The 24,635-nt window shown below is 38.3% G+C and overlaps 1 protein-coding gene across 1 annotated transcript in view; it reads left to right on the top strand.

The window, feature by feature from the left end:
- The window catches only part of LOC124265095, a 44,948-nt gene extending 20,575 nt beyond the window's left edge, over window positions 1-24,373 (top strand). Inside the window, exons 7-8 of the mRNA XM_046699887.1 lie at window positions 8,573-8,705; window positions 23,764-24,373. Coding sequence (XP_046555843.1) covers window positions 8,573-8,705; window positions 23,764-24,066 — 436 coding nt within the window. The 3' untranslated portion in view covers window positions 24,067-24,373. The remainder of the gene's footprint in view (window positions 1-8,572; window positions 8,706-23,763) is intronic.
- The last annotated feature ends 262 nt before the right edge of the window (window positions 24,374-24,635 follow it).

Raw genomic sequence — 24,635 nt, forward strand, 5'->3', positions numbered from 1 at the left:
TAAACATCACGGACTTATGGAGACATGCTGAAAAAGTCAGATAAACATTACTGTAGTTACGAACTAAAAGGTTATACCTTAAATATTATGTTTTGTACAATTTAGTTATGTTCAATTTCAACTAAATTTTTCCATAAACAAATAAATGGTACTATCAAGGTGAAACTGCTACACTGTTTGTATTATTACAAATCATCACTGAGATATAACTTGAATATTCACATGTAGCATTACATGAATATTTACAGAAAAACTCAAAGATCACGGACTATCCTGGTGCACTAATATAATGGAATATATAACATCACGGAGGATGAAAGTTATTTAGAATATTCTGAATCAAAAGAGTACTACTATACTGCTATATTTTGAATACCATTCATTCACAAATGGAACCATGAATATAATACTCACCATCTTGGACTCCAAATTGCCCTTTCAACTGTGTTCCTTGTCGGAAATATACGGGCTGCTGCTTGTATGAACCTGAGCGTCACCCGAGGGGATCTGCTAAAGGGGTCAGCATCCAAGGTCTGCATGCATATCTGTACAATGAAGTATGAAGGTACACTAACATTAAATTATTTTTAAAATGTATGATCATATCATTGAATTGGTATAGCAGCGATTATCTTAGGAAGCTACACAGGAATGAGACTTCAAACACGTATAACTACCACAACATATATGCTGTTAGATGACTATGGTTAAATGGTTTTACCCTGAATCATCAAGTGGCCGGCCATCTCAGGTGCAGTTTCTTCCATCTTCATGCCAACTTGACCTTTACTCCATATCAGAGTACCATGAGTTGAACCAGACCTACTTGGCAATTGCGTTTATTAAAGAGCTGAAATGTAGAACGTTAAACTGATGACGGTGTATTTCTTTTTCTAACTTATTACTTTCACGCCGATATTCCTGCAACTTCTTCCGTAAAACTTGCTGCATTTTATCAAAATCAGTAAAGAATCCAACACCGTGCACAGAATAATTTGGAACCAAAATGTTTGTTTTAAAAAGGTTTATTTACTTAAGCCTTCGTGAATTTGGGCAGGAAAATAATCCATAGAGCATTTAACGCGTATAAATGGGTTTTAAATGAAATTACTAATTTAAAACGAAGACTGAAAAGTACGACTCGTTTTCGTTTGACAAGAAATAGTTTCGGCTCGTTTGTGGGTCCAAGGCCGTTGCTAATGTAAACAGATGCGTAGTTTGCGGACCACTAACCCGGTTCCACAATGTTTTCTTTCAGCATTAAGAGATGAATTGATTGGTAGATATCAGAAACAGCGAGATTGTATACTACTGAAATCATCACTGATGACTTTGGACGTAAAATGTATGTCTAGTTTATATCTTACCGGGAGATACTTATCGCATAAACGCATTGCACATGGGCGTCACTATACGGCATACGTGGAGGCGGCTTCCTCGTTTGGTGAAGGTCGTTTGATTGGAATAAGTGTTCCGTCTACAGCGCTGTGGAGAACTTTGGGGAAATGACTGACTCGGTAGAAATCTTGTTTAACTTTAGTTTGCTGTTCTAGACTCCGGGAAAAATAATGTTGTCCAACACCGTACATATTGCATTCACCGTGCAATGGAAGCCCCGAAACACTGGATTTGTCAGACCATGTAAAATCTCCAATTTCAGAAAGAAATCCTCCTTTTCCCAGATATCTCAAAGTTAAGAGGACTTGTGATTCGACTGTCATAGCGTGGGAACGCTGTGTCGGTCTTTCGACCATGGGCGAACTTTGTCCACAAGGCAGAAAATAGCTTCGCGTGTGAGTCCTATACCGGGATATGGAGTTCTAAGTCAGTCAGAGTTTCTAGTTGGATGGTTCTGTCTCGGAAAACGCTGTTTTTCTCAAACTTTTTCCAGTTTCATCATGCATAAACAAGAATGTAGCCATATTGTATTTACTCGAAATGTCAGCCTTAGCCACACTAAGGTTGGAGTCGGACTAACCTTAAATTTTCACCTTAACTAAGGCTACCTTAGCGTAAGGTAGATTCGTACAACTTGGACGTCAACTCAGCAAAGGCCTAAGGTTAAAACTTAAGGAGATAAGGTAACTTTTAGAGCTAAGGTTGTTTTGTACAACAGGACCCAGGACTCAATCTGTTGCTGTTCATAATGCTCAGTCCGAGGAAGCTGTGCTTCTTTTGTGAGGTCGGTTCTCGGTCCTGTATTGTTCTCTTGGTGAGAAAGCTACTAATCATCATCTCTATGCTGACGATGCTCAGTTGTTTGATAGTATTACCAGGGGCTGTGACAACAATTCTGACCTAACCAGAATTGAAGATGGACTTGACTGCTATGTGAATACTATCATCACGGACTTGACTGCTATGTGAATACTATCATCACGGACTTGACTGCTATGTGAATACTATCATCACGGACTTGACTACTATGTGAATACTATCATCACGGACTTGACTGAATACTATATGTGAATACTATCATCACGGACTTGACTACTATGTGAATACTATCATCACGGACTTGACTGCTATGTGAATACTATCATCACGGACTTGACTGCTATGTGAATACTATCATCACGGACTTGACTGCTATGTGAATACTATCATCACTATGTGACATCACGGACTCCTATGTGAATACTATCATCACGGACTTGACTGCTATGTGAATACTATCATCACGGACTTGACTACTATGTGAATACTATCATCACGGACTTGACTGCTATGTGAATACTATCATCACGGACTTGACTGCTATGTGAATACTATCATCACGGACTTGACTACTATGTGAATACTATCATCACGGACTTGACTACTATGTGAATACTATCATCACGGACTTGACTGCTATGTGAATACTATCATCACGGACTTGACTGCTATGTGAATACTATCATCACGGACTTGACTGCTATGTGAATACTATCATCACGGACTTGACTACTATGTGAATACTATCATCACGGACTTGACTGCTATGTGAATACTATCATCACGGACTTGACTGCTACATGAATACTATCATCACGGACTTGACTACTATGAATGAATACTATCATCACGGACTTGACTGCTATGTGAATATACATCACGGATCATCACGGAATACTATCATCACGGACTTGACTATGTGAATACTATCATCACGGACTTGACTGCTATGTGAATACTATCATCACGGACTTGACTACTATGTGAATACTATCATCACGGACTTGACTGCTATGTGAATACTATCATCACGGACTTGACTGCTATGTGAATACTATCATCACGGACTTGACTACTATGTGAATACTATATGAATAATACTATCATCACGGACTTGACTGCTATGTGAATACTATCATCACGGACTTGACTGCTATGTGAATACTATCATCACGGACTTGACTATCATGACTATGTGAATACTATCATCACGGACTTGACTGACTATGTGAATACTATCATCACGGACTTGACTACTATATGAATACTATCATCACGGACTTGACTACTATGTGAATACTATCATCACGGACTTGACTACTATGTGACTACTATCATCACGGACTACTATCATGTGAATACTATTGACTTGACTACTATGTGAATACTATCATCACGGACTTGACTGCTATGTGAATACTATCATCACGGACTTGACTACTATGTGAATACTATCATCACGGACTTGACTGCTATGTGAATCATCGGACTTGACTGCTATGTGAATACTATCATCACGGACTTGACTGCTATGTGACTACTATGTGAATACTATCATCACGGACTTGACTGCTATATGAATACTATCATCACGGACTTGACTACTATGAAATGACTGCTATGTGAATACTATCATCACGGACTTGACTGCTATGTGAATACTATCATCACGGACTTGACTGCTATGTGAATACTATCATCACGGACTTGACTGAATACTCTATGTGAATGTGAATACTATCATCACGGACTTGACTACTATGTGAATACTATCATCACGGACTTGACTGCTATGTGAATACTATCATCACGGATCACGGACTTGACTGAATACTATCATGTGAATACTATCATCACGGACTTGACTGCTATGTGAATACTATCATCACGGACTTGACTGCTATGTGAATACTATCATCACGGACTTGACTGCTATGTGAATACTATCATCACGGACTTGACTGCTATGTGAATACTATCATCACGGACTTGACTACTATGTGAATACTATCATCACGGACTTGACTCATCATGTGACTCATCACGGACTCCTGCTATGTGAATACTATCATCACGGACTTGACTGCTATGTGAATACTATCATCACGGACTTGACTGCTATGTGAATACTATCATCACGGACTTGACTGCTATGTGAATACTATCATCACGGACTTGACTACTATGTGAATACTATCATCACGGACTGACTGACTGAATACTATCATCACGGACTATCATCACGGACTTGACTGCTATATGAATACTATCATCACGGACTTGACTACTATGTGAATACTATCATCACGGACTTGACTACTATGTGAATACTATCATCACGGACTTGACTGCTATGTGAATACTATCATCACGGACTTGACTGCTATGTGAATACTATCATCACGGACTTGACTACTATGTGAATACTATCATCACGGACTTGACTGCTATGTGAATACTATCATCACGGACTTGACTGCTATGTGAATACTATCATCACGGACTTGACTACTATGTGAATACTATCATCACGGACTTGACTGCTATGTGAATACTATCATCACGGACTTGACTGCTATGTGAATACTATCATCACGGACTTGACTGCTATGTGAATACTATCATCACGGACTTGACTACTATGTGATACTATACTATCATCACGGACTTGACTACTATGTGAATACTATCATCACGGACTTGACTGCTATGTGAATACTATCATCACGGACTTGACTACTATGTGAATACTATCATCACGGACTTGACTGCTATGTGAATACTATCATCACGGACTTGACTACTATGTGAATACTATCATCACGGACTTGACTACTATGTGAATACTATCATCACGGACTTGACTGCTATATGAATACTATCATCACGGACTTGACTGCTATGTGAATACTATCATCACGGACTTGACTGCTATGTGAATACTATCATCACGGACTTGACTACTATGTGAATACTATCATCACGGACTTGACAACTATGTGAATACTATCATCACGGACTTGACTACTATGTGAATACTATCATCACGGACTTGACTGCTATATGAATACTATCATCACGGACTTGACTGCTATGTGAATACTATCATCACGGACTTGACTACTATGTGAATACTATCATCACGGACTTGACTACTATGTGAATACTATCATCACGGACTTGACTACTATGTGAATACTATCATCACGGACTTGACTACTATATGAATGAATACTATCATCACGGACTTGACTGCTATGTGAATACTATCATCACGGACTTGACTGCTATGTGAATACTATCATCACGGACTTGACTGCTATGTGAATACTATCATCACGGACTTGACTACTATGTGAATACTATCATCACGGACTTGACTACTATGTGAATACTATCATCACGGACTTGACTGCTATGTGAATACTATCATCACGGACTTGACTGAATACTATCATCACGGACTTGACTGCTATATGAATACTATCATCACGGACTTGACTACTATGTGAATACTATCATCACGGACTTGACTACTATGTGAATACTATCATCACGGACTTGACTGCTATATGAATACTATCATCACGGACTTGACTGCTATGTGAATACTATCATCACGGACTTGACTGCTATGTGAATACTATCATCACGGACTTGACTACTATGTGAATACTATCATCACGGACTTGACTACTATGTGAATACTATCATCACGGACTTGACTGCTATGTGAATACTATCATCACGGACTTGACTGCTATGTGAATACTATCATCACGGACTTGACTGACTACTATGTGAATACTATCATCACGGACTTGACTACTATGTGAATACTATCATCACGGACTTGACTACTATGTGAATACTATCATCACGGACTTGACTGCTATGTGAATACTATCATCACGGACTTGACTACTGAATACTATCTCACGGATGTGAATACTATCATCACGGACTTGACGGACTATGACTACTGCTATATGAATACTATCATCACGGACTTGACTGCTATGTGAATACTATCATCACGGACTTGACTGCTATGTGAATACTATCATCACGGACTTGACTGCTATGTGAATATACTATCATCACGGACTTGACTGCTACTATGTGAATACTATCATCACGGACTTGACTGCTATGTGAATACTATCATCACGGACTTGACTGCTATGCTATGAATACTATCATCACGGACTTGACTGCTATGTGAATACTATCATCACGGACTTGACTGACTAATATGTGAATACTATCATCACGGACTTGACTGCTATGTGAATACTATCATCACGGACTTGACTACTATGTGAATACTATCATCACGGACTTGACTGCTATGTGAATACTATCATCACGGACTTGACTGCTATATGTGAATACTATCATCACGGACTTGACTGCTATGTGAATACTATCATCACGGACTTGACTACTATGTGAATACTATCATCACGGACTTGACTACTATGTGAATACTATCATCACGGACTTGACTGCTATGTGAATACTATCATCACGGACTTGACTGCTATGTGAATACTATCATCACGGACTTGACTGCTATGTGAATACTACATCACGGACATCACGGACTTCATCACGGACTTGACTGCTATATGAATACTATCATCACGGACTTGACTGCTATATGAATACTATCATCACGGACTTGACTGCTATGTGAATACTATCATCACGGACTTGACTGCTATGTGAATACTATCATCACGGACTTGACTGCTATGTGAATACTATCATCACGGACTTGACTGCTATGTGAATACTATCATCACGGACTTGACTACTATGTGAATACTATCATCACGGACTTGACTGCTATGTGAATACATCACGGACTTCATCACGGACTTGACTGACTACTATGTGAATACTATCATCACGGACTTGACTGCTATGTGAATACTATCACGGACTTGACGGACTCATGACTGCTATGTGAATACTATCATCACGGACTTGACTGCTATCTATCATGAATACTATCATCACGGACTTGACTATGTGAATACTACATCACGGACTTGACTGAATACTATCATCACGGACTTGACTGCTATGTGAATACTATCATCACGGACTTGACTGCTATGTGAATACTATCATCACGGACTTGACTGCTATGTGAATACTATCATCACGGACTTGACTGCTATGTGAATACTATCATCACGGACTTGACTGCTATGTGAATACTATCATCACGGACTTGACTGCTATGTGAATACTATCATCACGGACTTATATTGACTACTATGTGAATACTATCATCACATCCCAATTACGTAGATCGATGCTCATGCTATTGATCACTGAATTGTCTGATCCAGACACTATTATTTACAGACCGCCACCGTATAGCTGGAATATTGCTGAGTGCGATGTAAAACTAAATCACTCACTCACTAACTGGCTCGTTGACGTGACTTCACAGTGTTTGTCATTCGTGTCTCCAGACTGGTTTATTAACAACGCCTCATGGCTGTTAATATACTCACGGACAGCCCAACTCCATGACACACAATCAGCTAAGTCAAAACTTATTCAATCCAATGCACCCTGATTAACTTATCACGTGTTCAAACATAAACATTCTATTTTTCTGACGTTCCCGTGAAGATTCGAGTTCCAGCAGATGTACAGCAGCCCATTCTTGTCGTAAGAGACGACCAACGGAATCTGGTGGCCAGGCTCGCTGATTTAGTCTAAGCATGTCATTGTGTCCCAGTTACAGTAGTTGGTCATAAGTGAGTCATCATTAGTGAAATTCCCATAGACTTGCATCTTGATTAACTCTTGCAAGAATAATTTTCATAAATTTAGTTTCGGCCGAAATGCTTTCAATACTTATCTACCAGCTGGGAAATCATCTCAGCTACATACACGTAATTTCCATTCAATTTACCGATGATAATTAAGAAAACTGCAACTATTTAAACAACATATATTGGACATACCAATCAGGTTTAACATGACTGTCTATTGGACAGATTTAAAGTTGTACTTATATGTGGGGCTTAACCAGGTGTCATTCGATAACTAATCAACGGAAAGATGAAAGAAAATTGTGTACACGTAGCTGAGGATGATTTCCAAGATTTTTTCAAAATATCAAAATAAAATGTCTTCTACTCAATTTATGAAAATTATTCTTGCAACACTTAATTAAGATGAAAGTCTTTTGAAATTTCACTAATGATGACTCAATTATGGCCAACTACTGTACGTACATGAGGCGCATAATGTCAACCACTTGACAGTCTGGTACAGACGCCTTCATAATCAGCTGGATACGTGGAAACCTCCCGTTGAAATATTTCAGCATGACCCAGGCCAGTTACAAGAGGTCCCGCCATGTTCAGTTTCTAAAGATGGGGATAAGTGGGACTGACTCACAAGGAGGATGGGAACTGCACACACTTACGACTTTCAAGAAAATGCTAAACCACACAGGGGTATGTATATCCAATTACTCATTGTAAGTGCAGATTAGCCATGCCGCGTCACTTGACACACTGGCAATGTGCACATGCCCTTTTAAAGCAGAAATACGATGTCTGAGCAACATGTCCAAGTCTTTGAAAGAACTCTTTCACAAGGTCATTTTTTGATCAAATATATTTCTAGACAAGATGATACTGAGGTGAGTTGAAATGGAGTTTAACGTCGTATATTTCGCTCACATGACGACGTGCATGCGCATGTATGTGTGGATGTTTGTACTAGCCCAGACATTTGGTATGACCCGGCCGGGGATGGAACCGCTGACTTTTCGCTGTCCGAGTGGCGGACGCTTTAGCCACTACAACACGGAGCCTTTCAGATGATACTGGAAATTTAATAAAGTTGCATCAGATGCATAAAGAGAACAAAAATCGTTCATAATGAATTTTCTGAACCATAGACTTGCAGAAAAGGACATGTATGTTTCGAACAAATCCAAAACACCATCACCACATAAACAGATTTCCAAAGGAAATAGAGCAAGAATCATTTTTGTCTTTATTAATTGAAACAGAGAAAATAGATTGGGATTAAATATGTGACATAAGTATTCGATAAAATGAAGTACCAGAAAGCGAAACTGTAAAACAAAACTTGCATTTGCGAAAACGTCGCTTGTCTTCGTAAAACGCAATAAAAGAGCAAAATGGGTATAAAAAGCTGCTGATAAAGCATATGACTTGCTTACCATCAACCCACAAAGAGCCGTTGTTTTTGCCAGGCTGCCACACATGCTCAAATAGCAATAGCATCCGGTACTACATGTATAATAAGGGTAACGCTATTTTGCAGGGCATTGTCATTAGCAGAAGCCCGAGGTCGTTCATGATAATGCCCTGAAAGGTAGCGTTACCGTTATTATAGCTAAAATGGATAGAATTTTTATTAAAATAAAATAAAAAAAACAGTATCGGTTTTGAATCATGTACTCTGAACAACGAACCACGGATCCGGAGGTCACTGGCACACGTTTTACAAATATGGAAACGTCATAGAACAAAACAGATGACGTCACTGTTAAGCGTGACGACATTCAACCTTGACCTTTGCCCATACTACCAGCCGCCATTTGTTTTTCAATGCTCAACAACGTTAGAGTTCCAGTCGATGTTTTAATTGCTGCAAGATGTAATTTATGGTACAATTGTGAAGGTTGGCACCGGCAAAAAAGTGCATAATTGCACAGGTACATGTGACGAATGTGAGTCTGAAATAGCGTCAGTATTGAAACAAAGTTCAAACGAGCCGTAGGTGATTGAACAGCAAGAGCTGAGCTCCTTATGACGTCACCTAACAATGGTCGTCAAGCAATTATGGGGGCATTATCAAGTTACAGTGGTCCGCTCATTTCTGATAACATGCGGGCGTTTAAATAATAATTCTATCTATTTAGCTATAAAACCAGATTAATGCAGGTTGGCAGGTTCGAGACCGGGACGAATACTGTTTTGCCTGTTCCAAGCTTATGGTGGGCAGCATGTGTTCAGACATCGACCTGAACATCTAGTGCTGAGTCAGGGGTCCAAGAAGTTTGTTTCTTTTAGTCGCTGGTCCCACGGTCTGGGGAGGAATCTGACTGAGGACCTGTTGACCAAGCTGTTGTATCTCAAGGCAGCATTACTTTACGGAGATATCCGGATGACGCCTTGCGACCTGTCATACTAACACATATCCGACAATAACAACAGCCATTTAATACTTTTCCAGGATGATTATGCCATACCACAAGGCCTACATTTGACTGCAACAGCGTTTGGGTTTGTCAATGGCATATCTATGTTCCTATCTGGCATTTGTCTGATCAGCCTAAAGTGAGTGAGTGAGTTAATATCGTGACGAGAACAATTTAATTTATATCAATATAAATATATTATATTTGCTGTCGGCTATGGAAACAGACTGTGTGGTGCCAGTTTCTTGCATAGCTGTCTTCATATCGGGTCGAATATGGGGTTTGTGGTTGCTGAAAAAATGGGTAGCCTTAGTGAAAATGAGATTCTTATGATAATTCGAGTGCACCTTCGCCGATGGAGAAACAACACGAGAGTGGTCCAAACCCCATCGACATACTGTTGTTGTTTTTCTGCGCTGGACTCCATTTTTGCTTTCCGTATACCTGTCTTGGGGTTGGATGGACTGCTGGGATCGCGAAGAAAAAAACAATGCAAACAAAAAGTGTCTCTATATACTCAAATGTTGAGTGGAGGTTCACCCTTTGGACTTTTCCTTCTTATTTTATCATTATTTTTGCTTTGCGGTCTCGTACCATCATTCCCTATACTACTCACTAAGTACATGCAGCATCGTAATCAAAGGTACGAAACGGTACTCATACAAAAAAGGTTATGGAGCTCGCGTATTGCTGGCGACTTCATCTGAACAGGTCACTATTATTGTTTCCATGAAATTGAAGCACTGTATGTCATTTATTTCAGGGTTCAATAATCACACACATATCCTCTGTCTGTTTATTTGTCTGTGGAAAGGGCATTTTAAGCTGGAAAACGTTTGCCTAATCTATTTGATCTTTTACGTCCGTAAAACATGGTTAAAACAAATTGCTATCGTCATATGTCACTCACTCGTTCAACTATCAGGATCGCGTGACACAAAGCTAATAAGCACATATTTTGCTAAAATATCCATTTATAAAAAATGAGAAATTTGTCGTTGCCTTCAAAGTTTCTGAGCACAAAGGTAATCGCGATTTGAATTTCTTGTGATTATCTAAACATGTTTAAACATACTTTATTGATATTAAAGATTAAATGAATTAGGCAAACATTCTATGAATGACAACCGTGACCATGAACAACTTCCTGACAACGTTTCTTGTGTGTCATGTAATCTCAAGGATAAATATCAACTGGCAGACAATAAATTAACATTGACAAAACCGTTTGTATCACATTATGTCCATTAAAATACAATTTGTAATGTAAACATATGTGATACTGTCTCTGTTGGAAAGCATGTTATTTGTCACTCACGGGAAAGGTGTAAGTAAACTCGAAATAATGCGTATGACTAAATATAAATGAAAATCAGCTTTGGTTTATGGGCTTCATATGGTAAATGTCGTGCACAAAGGTATTTTGGAAACGACAAACGCAAAGACAGCATTATATGACAAAAATAGTTTAAATTATGAATAATTTGAATGACAGCGAGATATCTGAGGTTCAAGGTCACTGGTCTCACACGTCTTTACATGTGTTTGTGACAATCACCGTTGAGGAGGCAGACTACGCTCACATTTTCACGAGGGGTGGTGGAGTAGCCAAGTGGTCACGCTCGTCACGCCGAAGACACGGGTTCGATTCCCCACATGGGTACAATATGTACAGCCAATTTCTGATGACCCCGCCGCGATATTGCAGGAATATTGCTAAAAGCGGCATAAAACCACACTCACTCACTAAGTCACATTTTCGCGAAAGTCTGGTATCACCATGTATTTCTAGGTAAGTCAAAAAGACGTTTGTGGTATAGACGGAATCGAACACTGCAGACTCCTTATGCTGAAAATTACTACTGAAGATCTAAGCATTTCTTTCAGTGATAGAACCTTTAAGAATCTATGCTAGTTTCTTTTTTCAGTTGGGTGAAAAGAGTACATACAAAATGGCTGTGCTGAGTTTACAAAGGTTCGCGACGCTGCGTGTAACGTCAATCCTCACACGGCATCCGTATGTGTCGTACTTGAAACACAACGATCGTCCACGTTTTATTTGGGGCTTTACCCTTCTTAACATCGAAATTAAAAGCGTGAAAGAAATAACCACCAGTAAAAATATTTCGCCACCGTAAGAGTATTTTGAGTGAATGTTAGTCTAAAAAAACGCCTGAAGTCAAATTCTGATGCCGAATTTAAGATATTGTATAATTTGAACATTTTGAAATCTCAAATTCTCTAAATATTTTGAAAATACATTTGTTTGGACGGACCAAATCAGTAATAGTCCAACCCTATTAGAAAAATGTTCGTATTGATTTTGATAATTTTGAGAGGGATCTTCAGCCATTGCTACTAGGCAAACCCGGGCCAGGGTTAACTGTGTTGTCATATTTCTCGGTGAATGTGAGTTTGGCTTTGAGTTAGACATCATGTAGACCGAGTTTGTGTTTACTTACAATAGTTTTTACGACAGAATCAGTGGATGGAAAATCATTTTATATAGTCAGGTGAATTAATATTATTTTCCTAAAGAAATTAAATTAATTTTAATGATTTTCAATAAAGCTAATGCTTAATTATTAAGATATGTCAACATGTACGCTAAAGTACATTTAAAAGTATAACTTTTTTAGTATTTGCCTTTTATTGTTCCCTAACTCTTTCATCGACTGCCAACTGGAGAAACGATGTTGTACAAATACATGTCGACACAGACAGCCTTGAACAAGCTTAAATATCGTCCATCTGTTGCAGATAAAACTTCATTGAAAATGCATGTCATATATTGACGTAGGATTGTTGATTGTAGCCTCGTGAACTGGACCGTGAAAATTGGAGTTGCTCGTTTTCTCGAGTTGAATAAGTTTAATTTTACACTGCTTTTAGCAATATTCCAGCAATATCACGGCAGGGAATACGAGAAATGGGCTTCACAATGTACCCATGTGGGGAATGGAACTGGTTATTAGGCTTTGACGAGCGAACGCCTTAACCACTGGAGTAATTCGCCGCCCATACTTTTCACGAGTTAGCAGCAGCTATTAATACCGATGTCCCTGTGTCGTCAATCGTACATCAAGCCATATTCCCAGACAAACCTCCAAAACATCACCACCAAACGAAACAAACATCTTCATGAAACATATAACAAAAGTCTCCACGCAAACCTAACCTTACACAAACATGACCCAACACAAACCCTACATGACAAACAAACACAAACCCTAAATGACAAACAAACACAAACCCTACATGACCAACAAACACAACCCTAGATGACAAACAAACACAAACACTACTTGACAAACAAAAACAAACACTACATGACAAACAAGAACAAAACCCTACACGACCAACAAACACAAACACTACGCATGACAAACAAACACAAACACTACATGACAAAACAAAACAAACACTACACGACCAACAAACACAACCCTAAATGACCAACAAACACAAACACTACATGACAAACAACAACACAAACACTCGACATGACAAACAAAACAAACACTACACGACCAACAAACACAAACACTAAATGACCACAAAAGCAAACACAAACACTACATGACAAACAAAAACAAACACTACACGACCAACAAACACAAACACTACATGACCAACAAACACAAACACTACATGACAAACAAAAACAAACACTACACGACCAACAAACACACAACCCTAAATGACCAACAAACACAAACACTACGCGACCAACAAACACAAACACTACATGACCAACAAACACAAACACTACATGACAAACAAAACAAACACTACACGACAACAAACATAAACACTACTTGACAAACAAACACAAACACTACATGACAAACAAACACAAACACTACGCATGACCAACAAACACAAACACTACATGACAAACCAGATTAATGCAGGCTGGCAGGTCTCGAGACCGGGACTAATACTGTTTTGCCTGTTCCAAGCTATGGTGGGCAGCATGTGTTCAGTACATCGACTCTGAACATCTAGTGCTGAGTCAGGGTCCAAGAAGTTTGTTTCTTTTAGTCGCTGGTCCCACGGTCTGGGATGAATCTGACTGAGGACCTGTTGACCGCTGTTGTATCTCAAGGCAGCATTACTTTTACGGAGATATCCGGATGACTTTGCTTAATTCGTCATACTAACACATATCCGACAACAACAACAGCCATTTAATACTTTTCCAGGATGATTATGCCATACCACAAGGCCTACATTTGACTGTAACAGCGTTTGGGCTTGTCAATGGCATATCTATGTTCCTATCTGGCATTTGTCTGATCAGCCTAAAGTGAGTGAGTGAGTTAATATCGTGACGAGAACAATTTAATTTATATCAATATAAATATATTATATTTGCTGTCGGCTATGGAAACAGACTGTGTGGTGCCAGTTTCTTGCATAGCTGTGTCTTCATATCGGGTCGAATATAGGGGTTTGTGGTTGCTGAAAAATGGGTAGCTTTAGTGAAAATGAGATTCTTATGATAATTCGAGCGGCACCTTCGCCGATGGAGAAACAAACACGAGAGTGGTCCAAACCCCATCGACATACTGTTGTTGTTTTTCTGCGCTGGACTCCATTTTGCTTTCCGTATACCTGTCTTGGGGTTGGATGGACTGCTGGGATCGCGAAGAAAAACAATGCAAACAAAAGTGTCCCTATATACTCAAATGTTGAGTGGAGGTTCACCCTTTGACTTTTCCTTCTTATTTTATCATTATTTTGTTTTGCGGTCTCGTACCATCATTCCCTATACTACTCACTCAAGTACATGCAGCATCGTAATCAAAGGTACGAAACGGTACTCATACAAAAAGGTTATGGAGCTCGCGTATTGCTGGCGACTTCATCTGAACAATAGGTCACTATTATTGTTTCCATGAAATTGAAGCACTGTATGTCATTTATTTCAGGGTTCAATAATCACACACATATCCTCTGTCTGTTTATTTGTCTGTGGAAAGGGCATTTTAAGCTGGAAAACGTTTGCCTAATCTATTTGATCTTTTACGTCCGTAAAACATGGTTAAAAACAAATTGCTATCGTCATATGTCACCACTCGTTCAACTATCAGGATCGCGTGACACAAAGCTAATAAGCACATATTTTGCTAAAATATCCATTTATAAAAATGAGAAATTTGTCGTTGCCTTCAAAGTTTCTTGAGCACAAAGGTAATCGCGATTTGAATTTTTGTGATTATCTAAACATGTTTAAACATACTTTATTGATATTAAAGATTAAATGAATTAGGCAAACATTCTATGAATGACAACCGTGACCATGAACAACTTCCTGACAACGTTTCTTGTGTGTCATGTAATCTCAAGGATAAATATCAACTGGCAGACAATAAATTAACATTGACAAAACCGTTTGTATCACATTATGTCCATTAAAATACAATTTGTAATGTAAACATATGTGATACTGTCTCTGTTGGAAAGCATGTTATTTGTCACTCACGGGAAAGGTGTAAGTAAACTCGAAATAATGCGTATGACTAAATATAAATGAAAATCAGCTTTGGTTTATGGGCTTCATATGGTAAATGTCGTGCACAAAGGTATTTTGGAAACGACAAACGCAAAGACAGCATTATATGACAAAAATAGTTTAAATTATGAATAATTTGAATGACAGCGAGATATCTGAGGTTCAAGGTCACTGGTCTCACACGTCTTTACATGTGTTTGTGACAATCACCGTTGAGGAGGCAGACTACGCTCACATTTTCACGAGGGGTGGTGGAGTAGCCAAGTGGTCACGCTCGTCACGCCGAAGACACGGGTTCGATTCCCCACATGGGTACAATATGTACAGCCAATTTCTGATGACCCCCGCCGCGATATTGCAGGAATATTGCTAAAAGCGGCATAAAACCACACTCACTCACTAAGTCACATTTTCGCGAAAGTCTGGTATCACCATGTATTTCTAGGTAAGTCAAAAAAGACGTTTGTGGTATAGACGGAATCGAACACTGCAGACTCCTTATGCTGAAAATTACTACTGAAGATCTAAGTATTTCTTTCAAGTGATAGAACCTTTAAGAATCTATGCTAGTTTTTTTCAGTTGGGTGAAAAGAGTACATACAAAATGGCTGTGCTGAGTTTACAAAGGTTCGCGACGCTGCGTGTAACGTCAATCCTCACACGGCATCCGTATGTGTCGTACTTGAAACACAACGATCGTCCACGTTTTATTTGGGGCTTTACCCTTCTTAACATCGAAATTAAGGTGAAAGAAATAACCACCAGTAAAAATATTTCGCCACCGTAAGAGTATTTTGAGTGAATGTTAGTCTAAAAAAACGCCTGAAGTCAAATTCTGATGCCGAATTTAAGATATTGTATAATTTGAACATTTTGAAATCTCAAATTCTCTAAATATTTTGAAAATACATTTGTTTGGACGGACCAAATCAGTAATAGTCCAACCCTATTAGAAAAATGTTCGGCTGATTTTGATAATTTTGAGAGGGATCTTCAGCCATTGCTAGGGCAAACCCGGGCCAGGGGTTAACTGTGTTGTCATATTTCTCGGTGAATGTGAGTTTGGCTTTGAGTTAGACATCATGTAGACCGAGTTTGTGTTTACTTACAATAGTTTTTACGACAGAATCAGTGGATGGAAAATCATTTTATATAGTCAGGTGAATTAATATTATTTTCCTAAAGAAATTAAATTAATTTTAATGATTTTCAATAAAGCTAATGCTTAATTATTAAGATATGTCAACATGTACGCTAAAGTACATTTAAAAGTATAACTTTTTTAGTATTTGCCTTTTATTGTTCCCTAACTCTTTCATCGACTGCCAACTGGAGAAACGATGTTGTACAAATACATGTCGACACAGACAGCCTTGAACAAGCTTAAATATCGTCCATCTGTTGCAGATAAAACTTCATTGAAAATGCATGTCATATATTGACGTAGGATTGTTGATTGTAGCCTCGTGAACTGGACCGTGAAAATTGGAGTTGCTCGTTTTCTCGAGTTGAATAAGTTTAATTTTACACTGCTTTTAGCAATATTCCAGCAATATCACGGCAGGGAATACGAGAAATGGGCTTCACACAATGTACCCATGTGGGGAATGGAACTGGTTATTAGGCTTGACGAGCGAACGCCTTAACCACTGGAGTACCCCGCCGCCCATACTTTTCACGAGTTAGCAGCTATTAATACCGATGTCCCTGTGTCGTCAATCGTACATCAAGCGCCATATTCCCAGACAAACCTCCAAAACATCACCACCAAACGAAACAAACATCTTCATGAAACATATAACAAAAGTCTCCACGCAAACCTAACCTTACACAAACATGACCCAACACAAACCCTACATGACAAACAAACACAAACCCTAAATGACAAACAAACACAAACCCTACATGACCAACAAACACAACCCTAGATGACAAACAAACACAAACACTACTTGACAAACAAAAACAAACACTACATGACAAACAAGAACAAACCCTACACGACCAACAAACACAAACACTACATGACAAACAAACACAAACACTACATGACAAACAAAAACAAACACTACACGACCAACAAACACAACCCTAAATGACCAACAAACACAAACACTACATGACAAACAAACACAAACACTACATGACAAACAAAAACAAACACTACACGACCAACAAACACAAACACTAAATGACCAACAAACACAAACACTACATGACAAACAAACACAAACACTACATGACAAAACAAACACAAACACTACATGACCAACAAACACAAACACTACATGACAAACAAAAACAAACACTACACGACCAACAAACACAACCCTAAATGACCAACAAACACAAACACTACATGACCAACAAACACAAACACTACATGACCAACAAACACAAACACTACATGACAAACAAAAACAAACACTACACGACCAACAAACATAAACACTACTTGACAAACAAACACAAACACTACACGACCAACAAACACAAACACTACATGACAAACAAACACAAACACTACATGACCAACAAACACAAACACTACTTGACAAACAAACACAAACCCTACACGACAAACAAACACTACTTGACAAACAAACACAAACCCTACACGACAAACAAACACAAACCCTACACGACCAACAAACACAACACTACATGACCAACAAACACAAACACTACATGACAAACAAACACAAACACTACTTGACCAACAAACACAAACACTACATGACAAACAAACACAAACACTACATGACCAACAAACACAAACACTACTTGACAAACAAACACAAACCCTACACGACCAACAAACACAACACTACATGACAAACAAACACAAACCCTACACGACCAACAAACACAAACACTACATGACCAACAAACACAAACACTACATGACAAACAAACACAAACACTACATGACAAACAAACACAAACCCTACACGACCAACAAACACAACACTACATGACAAACAAACACAAACCCTACACGACCAACAAACACAAACCATACACGACCAACAAACACCAACACTACTTGACAAACAAACACAAACACTACTTGACAAACAAACACAAACCCTACACGACCAACAAACACAAACCCTACACGACCAACAAACACAACACTACATGACAAACAAACACAAACACTACATGACAAACAAACACAAACCCTACACGACCAACAAACACAAACACTACTTGACAAACAAACACAAACCCTACACGACCAACAAACACAACACTACATGACAAACAAACACAAACCCTACACGACCAACAAACACAAACACTACATGACCAACAAACACAAACCCTACATGACCAACAAACACAAACACTACTTGACAAACAAACACAAACCCTACATGACCAACAAACACAAACACTACATGACCAACAAACACAAACCCTACACGACCAACAAACACAAACACTACATGACAAACAAACACAAACACTACATGACCAACAAACACAAACACTACATGACCAACAAACGCAAACATTACATGACAAACAAACACAAACACTACATGACAAACAAACAAAAACACTACATGACAAACAAACACAAACACTACATGACAAACAAACACAAACACTACATGACCAACAAACAAAAACACTACACGACCAACAAACACAACCCTAAATGACCAACAAACACAAACACTACATGACAAACAAACACAAACACTACATGACCAACAAACACAAACACTACTTGACAAACAAACACAAACACTACTTGACAAACAAACACAAACACTACATGACCAACAAACACAAACACTACATGACAAACAAACACAAACACTACTTGACAAACAAACACAAACACTACATGACCAACAAACACAAACACTACGACCAATGACAAACAAACACAAACACTACATGACAAACAAACACAAACACTACATGACAAACAAACACAAACACTACATGACAAACAAACACAAACACTACATGACAAACAAACACAAACACTACATGACAAACAAACACAAACACTACATGACCAACAAACACAAACACTACATGACAAACAAACACAAACACTACATGACAAACAAACACAAACACTACATGACAAACAAACACAAACACTACATGACCAACAAACACAAACACTACATGACAAACAAACACAAACACTACATGACAAACAAACAAAAACACTACATGACAAACAAACACAAACACTACATGACAAACAAACACAAACACTACATGACCAACAAACAAAAACACTACACGACCAACAAACACAAACACTACATGACCAACAAACACAAACACTACATGACAAACAAACACAAACCCTACACGACCAACAAACACAAACACTACATGACCAACAAACACAAACACTACATGACAAACAAACTCAAACACTACATGACCAACAAACATAAACACTACATGACCAACAAACACAAACACTTCACGACCAACAAACGAAAACACTACACGACCAACAAACACAAACCCTACATGACAAACAAACATAAACCCTAAATGACCAACAAACACAAACACTACATGACCAACAAACACAACCCTAGATGACAAACAAACACAAACACTACATGACAAACAAACACAAACACTACATGACCAACAAACACAAACACTACACGACCAACAAACACAAACACTACACGACCAACAAACACAAACACTACATGACAAACAAACACAAACACTACATGACAAACACTACACGACCAACAAACACAAACACTACATGACCAACAAACACAAACACTACATGACCAACAAACACAAACACTACATGACCAACAAACACAAACACTACATGACAAACAAACACAAACACTACATGACAAACAAACACAAACACTACATGACAAACACTACACGACAAACAAACACAAACACTACACGACCAACAAACACAAACACTTCATGACCAACAAACACAAACACTACATGACAAACAAACACAAACACTACATGACCAACAAACACAAACACTACATGACCAACAAACACAAACACTACATGACAAACAAACACAAACACTACATGACCAACAAACACAAACACTATAACAATGACAAACACTAAAACAACAAACACAAACACGACCAACAAACACAAACACTACATGACAAACAAACACAAACACTACAAGACCAACAAACACAAACACTACATGACAAACAAACACAAACACTACATGACAAACAAACACAAACACTACATGACAAACAAACACAAACACTACATGACAAACAAACAAACACAAACACTACATGACCAACAAACACAAACACTACATGACAAACAAACACAAACACTACATGACAAACAAACACAAACACTACATGACAAACAAACACAAACACTACATGACAAACAAACACAAACACTACATGACACAAAACAAACACAAACACTACATGACAAACAAACACAAACACTACATGACAAACAAACACAAACACTACATGACAAACAAACACAAACACTACATGACAAACAAACACAAAACACTACATGACCAACAAACACAAACACTACACGACCAACAAACACAAACACTACATGACCAACAAACACAAACACTACGACCAAACACAAACTACATGACAAACAAACAAACACGACCAACAAACACAAACACTACACGACCAACAAACACAAACACTACATGACAAACAAACATAAACACTACATGACCAACAAACACAAACACTACATGACCAACAAACACAAACACTACATGACAAACAAACACAAACACTACATGACAAACAAACACAAACACTACATGACCAACAAACACAAACACTACACGACCAACAAACACAAACACTACACGACAACAAAACAAACACTACACGACCAACAAACACAAACACTACATGACAAACAAACACAAACACTACATGACCAACAAACACAAACACTACGACCAACAAACACAAACACTACATGACCAACAAACACAAACACTACATGACCAACAAACACAAACACTACATGACCAACAAACACAAACACTACATGACAAACAAACAAACACTACGCTGACAAACAAACACACAAACAAACACAAAAACACTGACAACAACAACAAACACAAACACTACATGACCAAACAAACACAAACACTACGACAAACAAACACAAACACTACATGACAAACAAACACAAACACTACATGACAAACAAACACAAACACTACATGACAAACAAACACAAACACTACACGACCAACAAACACAAACACTACATGACAAACAAACACAAACACTACATGACAAACAAACACAAACACTACATGACAAACAAACACAAACACTACATGACAAACAAACACAAACACTACTGACAACATGACAAACACTAACAAACAAACACAAACACTACATGACAAACAAACACAAACACTACATGACAAACAAACACAAACACTACTGACAAACAAACACAAACATGACAAACAAACTACAAACACTACATGACAACAAAACAAACACAAACACTGACAAACAAACACAAACACTACAACAACAAACACAAACACTACATGACCAACAAACACAAACACTACATGACAACAAACAACAAACACAAACACTACACATGACCAACAAACACAAACACTACATGACAAACAAAACAAAACTACATGACCAACAAACACAAACACTACATACGACCAACAACAAACACACAAACACTACTACACGACCAACAAACAAACACAAACACTACATGACCAACAAACACAAACCCTACATAAACCCTAAATGACCAACAAACACAAACACTACTTGACAAACAAACACAACCCTAGATGACAAACAAACACAAACACTACATGACCAACAAACACAAACCCTAAATGACAAACAAACACAAACACTACTTGACCAACAAACACAACCCTAGATGACAAACAAACACAAACACTACATGACCAACAAACACAAACCCTAAATGACAAACAAACACAAACACTACATGACAAACAAAAACAAACACTACATGACAAACAGACACAAACACTACATGACCAACAAACACAAACACTACATGACCAACAAACACAAACAATACATGACCAACAAACACAAACACTACATGACCAACAAACACAAACACTACATGACAAACAAACACAAACGCTACACGACCAACAAACACAAACACTACATGACAAACAAACACAAACACTACATGACAAACAAAAACAAACACTACACGACCAACAAACACAAACACTACATGACCAACAAACATGAACTCTATATGACACTCACTCGTTTAACACACTCACTTCAATCACAGAGTGACATTTATTATGCTAAAGAGATAAAAACATATAGCAAGAGTGTTTTACATTTCACGTGCTTTCTTGGTGTGAAAATGAAACCTATTATTGGGGATAAATGACTGTTCCAGTGCATCTGTATGATGTTTCTATGTGACTGTTTTATATCTACATTAGATTTATAAACTCCAAAGACCCGTGAAGATCCGGGGTAGAATAGGTCTTCAGCAACCCATGTGCTTGCCATAAAAAGGCGACCATCTTGTCGTAAGAGGCGACTAACGGGATCGGGTGGTCAGTTTCGCTGACTTGGTTGACACATGTCATCTGTTCCCAATTGCGCAGATCGATGCTCATGCTGTTGATCACTGGATTGTCTGGTCCAGACTCGATTATTTACAGACCGCCGCCATATAGCTGGAATATTGCTGAGTGCGGCGTAAAACTAAACTCACTCACTCACTCATAAACTCCAAATGATTTGTTCTTCTCCAGAAGGTGATAGATGTCCTCAAGGCCGACGTGGAGAACGCCGAGTGGGCTTCACTGACGGAAATGACCTCATCTGGGGAGCTCGTGCACGTCAAGCAGCTGCTGATAGAATACCATGGGGATTGCCGTAATAGACATCAATGCATAAACAACTTAAAGATCTTGAAAGACGTCCATGACATTGGGTTCAGAAAGTTTTATGTCCACAAAAACATTCATTGTTCGTTTAGATCTGCTCTGTTCCCTGTGATTAGGACAAGTTGCTATGAAGTTCATTATGTCAACATGAACGCAGTACATTCGTAGAACTTTTATCTCGACTGATCATCAAGCTAAATACAGGTAAAAAAAATTCGGTAAAATTTATCGTCGCATCGGCATTGTTTCAGTAATATAGCGACGAGAACAGGTTTACACATATACACAAATCCATAGTTTCGCAAAGTTACACTCAAAAGCAAGTTTTGAAATATATATTTGTACATCACAATATTGTCTATTTACACTTGAGAACACGGGCTGGTATGATGAGACTATTATTTCACTATCAGTAGTATAATCTAAGAATATTTTTTCATGTGTGCGTGTTACCATTAAATAACAATTTATAGCCGATCGGTAGTCTGTACTTGTATATTTTTGTTAGCGATGATTTATAAGTCTTAAGTTTCCTGTCAAAAAACTTGCAATACGCTTCACTAGAAGAAGTTGACGTACCATGACGTACCATGGTAGATGAGATGCACACTACTGACTAAAGGAAACCCGTGACGCAACCCATGTGATTTTCGTTGGTCACTCATGTAGACTGAGTGAGTTTAGTTTTACGCCGCCCTCAGCAATATTCGGGATATATGGCAGCTGTCTGTAAATAA

The sequence above is a fragment of the Haliotis rubra genome, unplaced genomic scaffold (assembly GCF_003918875.1).
Source record: "Haliotis rubra isolate DU_JTF1 unplaced genomic scaffold, ASM391887v1 Scf96, whole genome shotgun sequence".
In the NCBI taxonomy this organism is placed as follows: domain Eukaryota; kingdom Metazoa; phylum Mollusca; class Gastropoda; order Lepetellida; family Haliotidae; genus Haliotis; species Haliotis rubra.